The sequence below is a fragment of the Xyrauchen texanus genome, chromosome 44 (assembly GCF_025860055.1).
Source record: "Xyrauchen texanus isolate HMW12.3.18 chromosome 44, RBS_HiC_50CHRs, whole genome shotgun sequence".
In the NCBI taxonomy this organism is placed as follows: Eukaryota; Metazoa; Chordata; class Actinopteri; order Cypriniformes; family Catostomidae; genus Xyrauchen; species Xyrauchen texanus.
Window position 1 is genome coordinate 15440245 of NC_068319.1, and position 14226 is coordinate 15454470.

Genomic DNA, 14226 nt, shown 5'->3' on the forward strand with positions numbered 1-14226 from the left:
GATAACCAAGGAGTGGCTCTATAAGAAGCATATCAAGGTTCTGGCGTGGCCTAGCCAGTCTCCAGACCTAAACCCAATAGAGAATCTTTGGAGGGAGCTCAAACTCCATGTTTCTCAGCGACAGCCCAGAAACCTGACTGATCTAGAGAAGATCTGTGTGGAGGAGTGGGCCAAAATCCCTCCTGCAGTGTGTGCAAACCTGGTGAAAAACTACAGGAAACGTTTGACCTCTGTAATTGCAAACAAAGGCTACTGTACCAAATATTAACACTGATCTTCTCAGGTGTTCAAATACTTATTTGCAGCTGTATCGTACAAATAAATAGTTAAAAAATCATATATTGTGATTTCTGGATTTTTTTTTTTAGATTATGTCTCTCACAGTGGACATGCACCTACGATGACAATTTCAGACCCCTCCATGATTTCCAAGTGGGAGAACTTGCAAAATAGCAGGGTGTTCAAATACTTATTTTCCTCACTGTATATATATATATATATACACTCACCTAAAGGATTATTAGGAACACCTGTTCAATTTCTCATTAATGCAATTATCTAATCAACCAATCACATGGCAGTTGCTTCAATGCATTTAGGGGTGTGGTCCTGGTCAAGAGAATCTCCTGAACTGCAAACTGAATGTCAGAATGGGAAAGAAAGGTGATTTAAGAAATTTTGAGGGTGGCATGGTTGTTGGTGCCAGACGGGCCGGTCTGAGTATTTCACAATCTGCTCAGTTACTGGGATTTTCACGCACAACCATTTCTAGGGTTTACAAAGAATGGTGTGAAAAGGAAAAACATCCAGTATGCGGCAGTCCTGTGGGCTGAAAATGCCTTGTTGATGCTAGAGGTCAGAGGAGAATGGGCAGACTGATTCAAGCTGATAGAAGAGCAACTTTGCCTGAAATAACCACTCGTTACAACCGAGGTATGCAGCAAAGCATTTGTGAAGCCACAACACGCACAACCTCGAGGCGGATGGGCTACAACAGCAGAAGACCCCACCGGGTACCACTCATCTCCACTACAAATAGGAAAAAGAGGCTACAATTTGCAAGAGCTCACCAAAATTGGACAGTAGAAGACTGGAAAAATGTTGCCTGGTCTGATGAGTCTCGATTTCTGTTGAGACATTCAGATGGTAGAGTCAGAATTTGGCGTAAACGGAATGAGAACATGGATCCATCATGCCTTGTTACCACTGTGCAGGGTGGTGGTGGTGGTGGTGGTGTAATGGTGTGGGGGATGTTTTCTTGGCACACTTTAGGCCCCTTAGTGACAATTGGGCATCGTTTAAATGCCACGGCCTACCTGAGCATTGTTTCTGACCATGTCCATCCCTTTATGGCCACCATGTACCCATCCTCTGATGGCTACTTCCAGCAGGGTAATGCACCATGTCACAAAGCTCGAATCATTTCAAATTGGTTTCTTGAACATGACAATGAGTTCACTGTACTAAAATGGCCCCCACAGTCACCAGATCTCAACCCAATAGAGCATCTTTGGGATGTGGTGGAACAGGAGCTTCGTGCCCTGGATGTGCATCCCACAAATCTCCATCAACTGCAAGATGCTATCCTATCAATATGGGCCAACATTTCTAAAGAATGCTTTCAGCACCTTGTTGAATCAATGCCACGTAGAATTAAGGCAGTTCTGAAGGCGAAAGGGGGTCAAACACAGTATTAGTATGGTGTTCCTAATAATCCTTTAGGTGAGTGTATATACATAATTTAGATTTACAGATTTTTTTATTATCCTTATGTAATTATTATTTATTATTATTAATATTTTATTTAGATTTTACATTATTTTAATAGGTATTCACCCTAAATTAATTTTTTAAATGTTTGTTTTAAATTAATTTGAGACATTTGCAAGCACACGTTACTTTCTGTTCAGCACCCATAGAGAAAGTGTCTTTTTAAAACAATTTCTTTGAATGCCATTTTGTGCAGTTTAACAGGTTTGGGGTATATTGAAAAAAAATACTGTAAAAATTATACTCACATTGTCTGAGACTAAGTCCATTGACCTCAGTCCTGTTGTTAAGTATGCTGCTAGTAACAATGTATGATGGTTGTTGTTGTGTTTTTGCCCTGCATTCCTTTGATGCCCTTGTACCGGGCGGCTCATCGGTTGGTGGGTCAGTGTGAGGCATATGTCCGTATGCATGCCCTGGAGTTCCACACAGATCACTGGCTGCTCAGGTTGTTTTGACGTCCTTCCAACCAGCAAGTTCCAGGGGGTGTCCGTCAGCTCAGAGGAGGCCGATTCAGGCCGAGCAAGTCCGGTTCTGACAGACCCAATAATCATTTCTCCACGTCCCCAGCACCACAACCACCGGAGTGAGTCAGCCAGAACTCATTTTCATTGTCATTGAGTCTGGTTGACATGAATGTAATGCATCAAATTGGATTTCTACTACGTAAATTGTGGCATGTGTGTTGGCTTGAAATTACATCTCATAATGACAATGTTTGTAATTCTCAATGCTATAAGAATATCATTGTGGCTTTTGTGGATTGGTTGGTTGTGGCTTTCAGGCTGGCCAGACACATCTCACTCAGTGGACATCTGTGAAGGTTTGGAGGACTGGACCACTGACCTCTCATACATCTCAGACTCTGATGAAGACGATGAAGTGCTGCTGGTAAGCTTGGATCTTTAGACATAACTCAGATTCATTTTTGCCCTTTGGGTGCATGTTTGGTGTTTCAACAATGAAGGGGTTTGGTTTAAGACAGTCTGAGTGACTTCTGTTGACCTGGTAATATTCTGGTTTGATTGTTGTTCTTTAGGTTCCTGGAAGGTATAGAGCAATAGTGGACCACCTAAAGTGTGGCAAGGAGGATGTAATCATCAAATGTGGTGATATAATTCACGTGCTTCAGGAGAGTGCCATGGGGATTTGGTGAGAGTCATTTAAAGCATTTATCCTTCATTAATCAAAAAATAATTTTTCAACACATTCTTACCTATTTTTCAGTCAATAAGACTACAGTTCCCCTTCTGACGCTCTCTCCACGTTGTGTCGGAGAAGCGACACTAGGGGTCTCTCTTGAGCGCCGATATCCACCTCTGATCTGTGAAAAAGGCCAATGAGAGTTGGCAGTCAGTATTTGCATGTCCCGCCCCCGGACATACGGGTATTTAAGCGGCGCAAATACGGGAGTTCATTCAGAAAATTTCTTCGGAGCCGATGGTCTGTCTGCAGTTTGCTGCGAGTTACACACCACTAACGTTCCTGTTTCCTCTGACGATCTGCATGCTGTTGGATCTTGACGGCGCACAACAGCGGCTTTCTCCTTCGCATTGCACGGCGCAGACACACACACATACTGTGTATTAAAAGAGTTATTTCCCTTAAAAGAAGTGAATTTCTCTAAAAGAGCAAAACACAGCGCGTTGAACGTCCTTTTCAGGACGCGTCTTTTTCAAGATGCCCTTCCGCCCCTGTGTTGTTCCTGGATGCGGTAGAGTGCTCTCCGCTTCAGACGGCCACAGGCGCTGTCTCGTGTGTTTGGGCCGCGATCACACCGAGGCGGCGTTTGTGGATGGCTCATGTTCTCACTGCGAGAACATGACCATGACCACGTTGCGGTCGCGGCTTGATTTCAACAGAGAGCAAGCCACCCCATCTGCACCCCGCATTGCTCCTTCTTCCCATGGGATTGAGGACGATGCGTTTGGCGCTGGGGGCGATTTGGGGGCGGCAGCAGGTGCAGTTTCGCCGGGTAGCCCCCCGCGAACCTCCCGTTCCCCGACACGCTCGCTGGTCCCCGTCTACGCTCGCGGCGATAGCGGCTCGCCTCACGGCCCAGCTGTCTATCCTCCCGAGCCCGAAGCAGATGAGCTCGCCGCTGCATCGGAGAGTGTGATGTCTGATGCCGAGGACTCCCCTGGACTGCCGCCTTCGGGCCAGCAGGCCCAGGCTGAGGCCGACGCTCAGATGTCTGACATGCTTTCCCGGGCCGCCGTGAGCGTGGGGTTGGATTGGAACCCTCCATCCTCCCCACAGCCTTCACGGTTGGATGACTGGTTCCTGGGGGCAGCGTGCCGTTTGCGGCCACGCATCCCCCCGGTCCCGTTTTTCCACCCGCTCCACTCTCACCACCCTCGACGGCGCAGAGCGCCACGGATACGGGGCGATTCCCCAGGTCGATAGGGCAGTTGCGTACCATCTATGCCCCGGTAGCCCTACCTCCTGGCGTGGCCGCCCCGTACTCCCATCCAAGCCCTGTAGGACAACATCCTCGCTCAACACAAAGGCCTACAGTGCGGCTGGACGCGCTGCCTCCGCCCTGCATGCGATGGCCCTCCTGCAAGTCCACCAGGCCAAAGCACTCAGAAACATGCTTTGGGGTGGACCTGATCCTGATGTGCTGCAGGAACTGTGCTCAGCGACCGACCTCGCCCTGAGAGCGACGAAGGCCACAGCGCAGGCACTCGGACAGGCAATGGCCACCCTAGTGGTCCAGGAACGCCATCTCTGGCTCAATCTGGTCGAGATGTGTGAGGCCGACAAGAACCGCTTCCTAGACGCACCTGTCTCCCAGATTGGCCTTTTCGGCGACACTGTCGAGGACTTCACCCAACAGTTCTCCGCGGTGAAGAAGCAGACGGAGGCCATCTCTCACATCATGCCCCGCCGCACACCTGCCGCTACGGGCCCTGCCCCGTCTGCCCGCCGAGGGCGTCCCCCTGCGGAAAAACCAGCTCCTGCTCCGCCTTAACCCGGGCCCAGCTCTCAGCCCCAGCATCAAGCACCCCGCAGGCGGCGCACGCCCCCTGTCTCACGAACCCCCTCTAGGACCCGGAAGGCTCCCAAGCGTTCCTGAGACAGCTGACCCAGAGCCCAAGAAGTTAGCTCCGGAGGTGGTAAGACCGCTCCGTCCCCCGGCGGAGGGCCGGGAGGAGAATCCTTTGTTTTTTCATTTGCCACACCCCCTGACGGGGGCTGTAGTACCCACATTCTCAATAAAAGAGCTATTTCCTTTGCCTCTGGGTCACTTGGCCCGCAAATGCCGTTCTCACGGCAATCTGCTTTCAGATTACGACAGTCCCGGTACACCGGACGTGGCGATCCCGCCTTCCGCCTGCCTACGACTGCCCCCCGGCCGGCCGGTTCAGATGAGTCCAGAGGACGCCAGCAGACCTCCTCCTCAGTCACGAACCCGCCCCCTGCCGGGTGTGCGGAGCAAGGTAAGTGCTTTGAGTCTATTCTCAGCACCCCAGCCTCAGGCCGCAACGAAGCCACCCGACGCTGCATTACCTGTTCCGCCCCGCTGCGAGGCCCTGCCGGGTACGTCCAAAATACTTGTCCCTTTGGTGCCCCTAGCGCAGAGCTGGGAAGCGTGGTTTTCGCTTCCCAATGCATCACGCTGGCTGCACCGGACCATTCGACTCGGTTACGCAATTCAGTTTGCCCAGCTCCCGCCCCCCTTCAGGGGCGTCCGCTTTTCCGCAGTACAAGGCGAGCATGCCAGTTCCCTGCACACGGAAATCGTGACCCTCTTAGCCAAGGGCGCGGTAGAGCCCGTCCCTCCAACCGAAAAGAGGAAGGTTTCTACAGCCCTTACTTCATTGTACCCAAGAAAGGCGGTGGCTTACGACCAATCCTGGACCTGCGAGTTTTCAATCGGGCCTTGTTAAAACTCCCGTTCAAAATGCTCACGCAGAGAAATATTCTGGCTGGCGTTCAGCATCTAGATTGGTTCGCAGCGGTAGACCTGAAGGACGCGTACTTCCACGTCTCAATTCTGCCAGGACACCGACCCTTCTTACGGTTCGCGTTCGACGGCCAGTCGTTTCAGTACAAAGTCCTCCCCTTCGGCCTGTCTCTGTCCCCTCGCGTCTTCACGAAGGTCGCAGAGGCAGCTCTTGCCCCGCTACGGGTAGCCGGCATCCGCATTCTCAACTACCTCGACGACTGGCTTATCCTAGCACACTCTCGAGAGTTACTATGCACACACAGTGACCAGGTGCTCCGGCACCTCAGCCGCTTGGGGCTTCAGGTCAACTGGGAAAAGAGCAAGCTCACTCCGGTTCAGAGCATCTCTTTTCTCGGGTTGGAGTTAGACTCAGTCTCAATGACAGCACGTCTCACGAGCGAGCGTGCTCAGTCGGTGCTGGATTGCCTCGCTTCCTTCAAGCCAGGCACAGTGGTCCCTCTAAAACTTTTCCAGAGGCTCCTGGGGCATATGGCGTCCTCCGCGGTGGTCGCGCCGCTGGGGTTGATGCATATGAGACCACTTCAGCACTGGTTCCAGACTCTTGTCCCGAGACAAGCATGGCACCACGGCACGCATCGGGTAAGGATCACCCCCGCCTGCCTCAAAACACTCCGACCCTGGACAGACCTCTGCTTTTTACGGGCAGGAGTGCCAGTGCAGCAGGTGTCCTGACGCGTTCTGGTCACAAACGATGCCTCCCGGTCCGGGTGGGGTGCCGTGTGCAGCGGGCACGCAGCAGCGGGCCGTTGGAAAGGGGCCCCGCTGCGTTGGCACATCAACTGCCTGGAGTTGCTGACCATCCTTCTCGCCCTCAGGAAGTTCCTCCCATTAGTTCGGGACAAACCCGTCCTCGTGAGATCGGACAGCACCACGGTGGTGGCATACATAAATCGCCAAGGCGGTGTACGCTCCCGCCACATGTCACAACTCGCCCGCCGTCTCCTCCTATGGAGCCAGCAGCGACTCAGGTCGCTGCGTGCCACTCACATACCCGGCAAGCTCAACGTCGTAGCGGACGCGCTATCACGACAACGCCTGCCCGGCGGAGAGTGGAGGCTTCACCCCCAGTCGGTCCAGCTGATTTGGGAACGGTTTGGCAAGGCCCAGGTAGACCTGTTTGCCTCCCAGGAAACCTCCCACTGCCCGCTCTGGTACGCCCTAACAGAGGCTCCCCTTGGGACAGACGCGCTGGCACACAGCTGGCCCTCGGGGCTGCGCAAGTACGCATTTCCCCCAGTGAGCCTTCTTGCACCGGTGCTGTGCAAGGTCAGGGAGGACGAGGAGCAAGTCACGTTAGTGGCCCCCTACTGGCCCACTCGGACTTGGTTCTCGGAACTCAGACTTCTCGCGACAGCTCCTCCCTTGCGAATTCCCCTGAGAAAGGACCTTCTCTCTCAGTGACGGGGCACGCTCTGGCACCCGTGCCCAGACCTCTGGAACCTCCACGTCTGGTCCCTGGACGGGATGCGGAAGAGCTAGCCGGCTTACCGGCGACCGTTGTGAATACAATTAACCAAGCCAGAGCCCCCTCTACCAGGCACCTTTACGCCCTAAAGTGGCGCTTGTTCGCAGATTGGTGTTCTTCCCGAACTGAAGACCCACAGAGATGCGCGATTAGGTCAGTGCTCCTGTTCCTACAGGAGAGGCTGGACAGGAGGCTGTCCCCGTCCACCCTCAAGGTGAGGTGTATGTTGCCGCCATTGCCGCCCACCACGATCCTGTAGACGGCAAGTCTTTGGGTAAGCACGACCTGATCCTCAGGTTCCTGAGAGGCACCCGGAGGTTGAATCCCTCCCGGCCAGGCCTAGTTCCCTCCTGGGATCTCTCGGTAGTCTTGGCAGGACTCCAGAGACCCCCCTTCGAGCCGCTTGAATCAATTGGACTCAGGGCCCTCTCTCTTAAGACGGCCCTGCTGATCGCGCTCGCCTCTATCAAGAGGGTCGGGGACCTGCAAGCGTTCTCTGTCAGCGACACCTGCCTGGAGTTCGGTCCGGCAGATACGTCTGTGATCCTAAGACCACGACCGGGCTATGTGCCCAAGGTTCCTACCACACCATTCCGAGATCAGGTAGTGAACCTGCAAGCGCTGCCCCAGGAGGAGGCAGACCCAGCCCTTTCGTTGCTATGTCCAGTGCGCACCCTGCGCATTTACCTGGACCGCACACAGAGCACCAGACGCTCTGAGCAGCTCTTTGTCTGCTTTGGGGGACGGCAGAAAGGGAATGCCGTCTCCAAACAGAGGCTCGCCCACTGGGTTGTCGACGCCATCACACTGGCTTATCACACCCAGGCCGTGCCCCTACCCTTGCGGGTCCGAGCTCACTCAACAAGGGGTGTTGCGTCCTCGTGGGCACTGGCCAAGGGCACCTCCCTAGCAGACATCTGTAGAGCCGCGGGTTGGGCAACACCCAACCCCCTTGCGAGGTTTTACAACCTCCGCGTTGAGTCGGTTGCGTCTCGTGTTTTGTCAGGTCCGAGCCCGTAGAACTCGGTAACACGTAGACCGACCGGCCGGGTGGATCGCTTACGCCCAGCGCCCTTTTCCTGACGCCAAGGTAAAGTAGTGCGCCTTTTTTCCCAGGGTGCCCCACTCTGAGTCGGGACCCTGGTCGATTCCTCCCCAGCCCTCCGGGTCCGCGGTTCAGTGGAGGAACTCGCCGACCCAAGCCACTGCGGGTACCCTGATGGCTACCCTGTACTGGTATAGGTGCTCCGCAGGTAAGGCCTCCTGCTCGGACTCCCCCTGTGTGTATTTCCACGGTTCTGTCCCCTTACGAGCGGACCCCAGTGTCTCCCTTAGGCAGTTACAGCTGCCCCGGTCGCCGTGCTGTAGCAACTCCCCCCTTTCGAGGCTGGATCTACCACTGCACCATACTTTCCACACGAGCCCTAAGACGGCCGTGTGACGTGTCTACCACTTTTCCTCCCCAAGAAAAAGGGCAGGTGTGGTCTCCGCAGGGTCTGGGTAAGACCCCCTTCCCTATATGCGTGTAAGGGCCCCGGCCGTGATTGCTCTATGCGAGAAAAATAGAGAGAAAAGAGGCCCAGCCAGGCTGGCCCATTCCCATGTTGGCAAACATCGCCTTGTTCCCCTCTCAGGGTAACTAGAAGGATCCCGATGTTCGTATGGGGCATTGGGGAAGGGTACATGCAGCCGGGTACAGACGATGCGTGGCACTGGATGAATCCCTGCCCGCCTCTGTATTGGCAGTTTACGTACACGGTTCAGCATATGGCAAGATTGGAATGGGTCCCCTAGTGTCGCTTCTCAGACACAACGTGGAGAGAGCGACAGAAGGGGAAGGTTTGGTTACGTATGTAACCTCCGTTCCCCGAGGGAGGGAACGACACGTTGTGTCTTTCCTCCGCCATGTCGCTGAACCGAGCCACTGTTGTGGCCGGACCATTTCCGGCTCCTCAGAAAAATCCTGAATGAACTCCCGTATTTGCGCCGCTTAAATACCCGTATGTCCGGGGGCGGGACATGCAAATACTGGCTGCCAACTCTCATTGGCCTTTTTTCATAGATCAGAGGTGGATATCGGCGCTCAAGAGAGACCCCTAGTGTCGCTTCTCCGACACAACGTGTCGTTCCCTCCCTCGGGGAACGGAGGTTACATACGTAACCAAACGTTTTCTCAGATCTGTTTTTCCTTAAGCCCTGGGTATACTTCCATTTTGAACGAATGCTCAGCGTCTGCGAACAGTCGAACGCGAGCCATTCAAAGTATACTCCATATTACTGGGTGCGCATTCACAGGCGGTGGCTCATGCACGCTACGACTGCTATGAGACACCAGACTTTCTTTTCAGGATGTCTTTATATTCCTTCAGACTCAAGTTATACAAATGCAGGTATCTCTAGACCTCCTCACACATGCGCTCTTGACGCTCTTTTGTTGTTTTTACCCTAATCTCCTGGGCCCAGTTTTTCAAATTTTTTTATCTGGATCAAATTGATCCGGATTTGGAAATCCCATGTTTTGCTATCCAGGATCACCAAATCCATCTTACTTTTACAGCCGCCAATGTTCTTACCTAATGAAGGACACACTGGACATGCAATTAGAGATGCAATTGTGAGAAATTACTTTTAACTAGGCTACTGAATATACTGAATGAGTATATTTGTTGTTGTCATTGCCATTAATATACTGTGGAATTATAGAGATTTGAGCAACAGTGACATTTATTTGACAGCTGATAGCTTTGAGATTTTTTTTTTGGTTTGTTTTTTTGGTTTACCATATATCATTAGATGTGACATGCTTCATACGTATATGCTTCAAATATGAAGAAATGTATATATCATCAGTAAACATTGATTTTGTAATCATTCACTTAAAAAACAAATCCAGATCAAATGTAAGATTGGATTACATGCTCTGATCTTAGTTCGAAATCCCTCTTTTGCTTTTGAAAAACCCATTTCCAAGATTTGATCCAATCCGTGATCCAAAATCCCACTGGATTACTTTTGAAAAACTGGGCACTGATGTTTAGCTGCGATTACATCTAGCGCTTCTTTGTGAAAGCAACTGCTCAAATGTGAGTGTTGCTACCTTGTGGAACAACTAATTAGAGCAAGTAACTCCTGGCACATGCGCATATTGTGCATTCAAAGACGTGCTGTTAAAAATCAGGCTGCATGCTGAAAGTTGCATCACACATCATTTCTGACCGAAGCATACTTTGGGCTTTAAAGGTGAAATGTTTGATTAGCTTCTCCAAAGGTTGTTCAAACTGGTCACCTGAACACTCCCCCTGTCTTCCATTGCTTAAACTATCAAACAGATAGTCCTGCCACAAACTCATGGCATTTGTTCACTGCAAAAATGAAGAAATGAGAAAATATCTAAACATGCTAAAAACAAAAAATACTTCAGAAGCAGAATGACATTAAGTTGTTTTCACATTTTTACAAAATTTTGTGGGGTTTAATGCTTTAAACAACTATTTGCCAATGGAGTAAGAACAAATATTTACATTTTTTTTGTATTACTTTATTGGCAAATCGTTTTACTTGTTATAAGCATAAACATTACAAAATTTTGTTTGATTTCTCTGAAAACAAGACCATATGTCATTTTGCTCCTCACATAAATGTATCTTGTTTTAAGAATGTTTAAATATTTAAATAAGACAAAAATACTATGTGTTGAGCAATTGTTGCCATGTTGGGCTGGTCAAGATGCTTAAACAAACAGGGTAAAGTTTTGATATTGCCACACTACAGTATTTACTCTTTTCAGGGAAATCAACCTATGAATGGCTTACTTATTGTTGCCTCTGCACATGAGATAAGAGAAAGTATTTTAACATGAAACATGTACACCCATCATCTTTCATTTCAAAATGTTTACTGCATTTTTTATATTAATAATCTAAATTCAAATAAACTGGAATTTAGCATAAGAATTTAGGCCACATACAGACTTATCCATTTTCATTTTAAAATGCATTGATTTACACCTATGTAAATCTACGTTAACCTCTCATTCACACTGGAACAGCATTTTCTCCCACCAAAATCAGAGACGGTCTCTAGTACCAAACACAACGTTACGAAACTGAAAACAGAGTTTTCAAATGAAAAAGGATTAGTGTGGACATGGCCTAAGTGTTTTACAGTATGTCTATGGAAAATCAATGAAGCACCTTTTGGATGTAAAAAAAATATTCTATACTTTTATGTCACTAATTACCCAACATACAGTATCTGAATTCAAAATTCCCCTAGGCATGTTAAGAATTTGACTCGTGGAAGTGAAGGAAAACTCCCTGTTGATACACTGTTGAGAATGCTTGGAGATGCTGGCAGAAGTCCCTCCATTAGGACATTAGGAGGGGAGTTCATGGTAAGTCAACTCCACATGCCCAATGATTTTTGCCATTTACTAATATATATATATATATATATATTAGTAAATGGCAAAAATGGCAGCTTCAGTTCCCCTTCTGTCACTCACTCGACGTTGTGTCGACAACCCCCCCCCACATGTCCCATTTTACGCCCATTTTACTACCCAGATCCGACCTCCTCGATCGCCCGCTCTCACTACCCTTGATGGTGGGGTGACCCACGGGTACACGGAGGTCCCCCAGGTGGATAGGCGATTGCGTTCCACCTGTGCCCCGAGAACACCGCCACCTGACGGGATCGTCCGATACTCCTCTCCAAGGCCTGTAGGATGATGTCGTCACTGACTTGGAAATCCTACAGCGCCACTGGACAGGCCGCCTCCACCCTGCATGCCATGGCTCTCCTGCAAGTCCACCAAGCCAAGGCACTTAAAGATCTGCACTTGGGTAGTCCTGACCCCGATGTGCTGCAGGAACTGCGCTCTGCCACCAAACCTCGCTCTCAGAGCCACGAAGTTCACAGCATGGGCACTCAGGCAGGCAATGGGTGAACATGAAAAACCCATTGGTCATGCTGAACATGGTCAAGATGTTGACAAGGCTCGCTTTCTCAACGCAGCAGTCTTCGGCAGTAAGGAGGCAGATGGAAGCGATCTCGCATCATGCCACAGCATCGAGCACCTTGCAGGCGGCGCACGTCCCCCGTCTTCAGGACTTCCTCTAGGACCCAGAAGGCTCCTAAGCACTCCTGAGATGGAAGACCCAGGGAGTCTGACGCTTGCTCCGGAGCTGGTACCAAGACCACTCCGTCCCCCAGTGGAGGGCCGGCAGGAAGATCCTTGTTTTCCCACATTGTTAATAAAAGAGCAATTTCCTCACTTCCTGGGTCATCTAGCCAGTGCGCGCCGTTCTCATGGCACCCCGGCACCAAAAACCACAGTCCCGGCTCCCCGGACGCAGTTACCCCTGCTAGGTACACGGAGCAAGGTAAGTGCTTTGAGTCTTTTCTCAGCACCCAAGCCTCGGAACTCGCTTTTGCCTCCCGACGCGTTATTACCTGCTCCTCCCGCTGCGAAGCCCCACCCGGTACTTCAAAAATGATCATCCCCTTAGTGCCCCTCGCACGGAACTTGGACGCATGGCTTTCGCTGTCCAACCCGTCACGCTGGTTGACCAGGACCATCTTACTTGGCTACGCGATTCAAATCACCAGGCTCCCGCCTTGTTTCAGCGGTATTCGCTCCACTTTGATGCGCGGTGAAACCGCCAGCACCTAAAGGGCAGAGATTACAATTCTGCTACTCAAGGATGCGATAGAGCCTGTCCCTCCAGCCGAGATGAAGAAGGGACTCTACAGCCCTTACTTCATCATACCCAAAAAAGGCGGTGGATTGCGGCCAATCTTGGACTTGCGAGTTCTCAACCAGGCTTTACACAAACTCCCGTTCAAAATGCTCACGCAGAAACAGATTTTAACCTGCGTTCAGCATCAAATTGGTTCGCAGCAGTAGACATGAAGGATGCATACATCCATGTCTCCATTCTGCCTCGACATCGACCATTCCTACGGTTTGCGTTTGAGTCCAAAGTCCTCCCCTTCGGCCTGTCCCTGTCCCCTCGCGTCTTCACCAAGGTCGCAGAGGCAGCCCTTGCCCCGCTATGGGAAGTGGGCATCCACATACTCAATTACCTCGACGACTGGCTCATTCTAGCTCATTCTCGAGAGTTACTAAGCACTCACAGGGACCAGGTGCTCAGGCACCTCAGCCGTCTAGGGCTTCAGATCAACTGGGAAAAGAGCAAGCTCACCTCAGTTCAGAGCATCTCTTTTCTCGGCATGGAGTTAGACTCAGTCTCAATGACAGCACACCTCACGAACGACCCGGCACAGTGGTTCCTCAGTTCCAGAGGCTCCTGTGGCATATGGCATCCTCGGCCGCATTTGCACCACTCAGGTTGATGCATATCAGACTGCTTCAGCACTGGTCCGAGGTGGGCATGGCGCCACAGCACATACCGTGTGTTAATCACCCCTTTCTGCCATCAGACTTTCAATCCTTGGACAGACCTCTGTTTTCTGCTGGCTGGAGTCCCCCTACAGCAGGTGTCCAGACATGTCGTGGTCACCACAGATGCCTCTCAACTGGGTTGGGGCACCGTGTGCAACGGGCACGCAGCCGCTGGCTCCTTGACAGGGCCCCGGCTGCTTTGGCACATACACTGCCTAGAGTTTCTGCCAGTATTCCTTGCCCTGCAGAGGTTTTTCCCACGTCTTGATCCCTTTAGACAGCAATGCGACGGTAGCATACATAAATCTCCATGGCTGCGTGAGCTCTCGTCATATGCCACAACTCGCCCGCTATCTCCTCCTTTGGAGTCACAGCAACTCAGGTCGCTGCAGGCCATTCATATCCTGGCAACCTCAACATGACAGCGGACGTGCCTTCGCGACATGTCTCGCTCAGCGGAGAATGGAGGCTCCACTCCCAGGTGGTCCAGCTGATTTGGGGCTGGTTCGGCATGGCACTGGTAGATCTCTTTGCCTCCCAAGACAATTCCCACTGCCCACTCTGGTACTCCCTAACAGAGGCCCCTCATGGGACAGACGTGCTGGCACCCAG

At 51.2% G+C, this 14226-nt stretch overlaps 2 protein-coding genes across 2 annotated transcripts in view; both read left to right on the forward strand.

Annotated features, from left to right (window-relative positions):
• The window catches only part of LOC127636866 (proto-oncogene DBL-like), a 34994-nt gene that overhangs the window by 18431 nt on the left and 2337 nt on the right, over positions 1 to 14226 (forward strand). Inside the window, exons 23-26 of the mRNA XM_052117650.1 lie at positions 2160 to 2356; positions 2555 to 2661; positions 2810 to 2922; positions 11484 to 11584. Coding sequence (XP_051973610.1) covers positions 2160 to 2356; positions 2555 to 2661; positions 2810 to 2922; positions 11484 to 11584 — 518 coding nt within the window. The remainder of the gene's footprint in view (positions 1 to 2159; positions 2357 to 2554; positions 2662 to 2809; positions 2923 to 11483; positions 11585 to 14226) is intronic.
• LOC127636872 (uncharacterized) lies at positions 857 to 7276 on the forward strand. Its single transcript, XM_052117655.1, has one exon. The coding sequence runs from the start codon at positions 5033 to 5035 to the stop codon at positions 6413 to 6415; it is 1383 nt and encodes a 460-aa protein (XP_051973615.1). The 5' UTR covers positions 857 to 5032; the 3' UTR covers positions 6416 to 7276.

Bases quoted from the DNA above. Each gene is read 5' to 3' on its own strand.
- LOC127636872 (XM_052117655.1), top strand. From the start codon at position 5,033: ATGCCGTTCTCACGGCAATCTGCTTTCAGATTACGACAGTCCCGGTAC.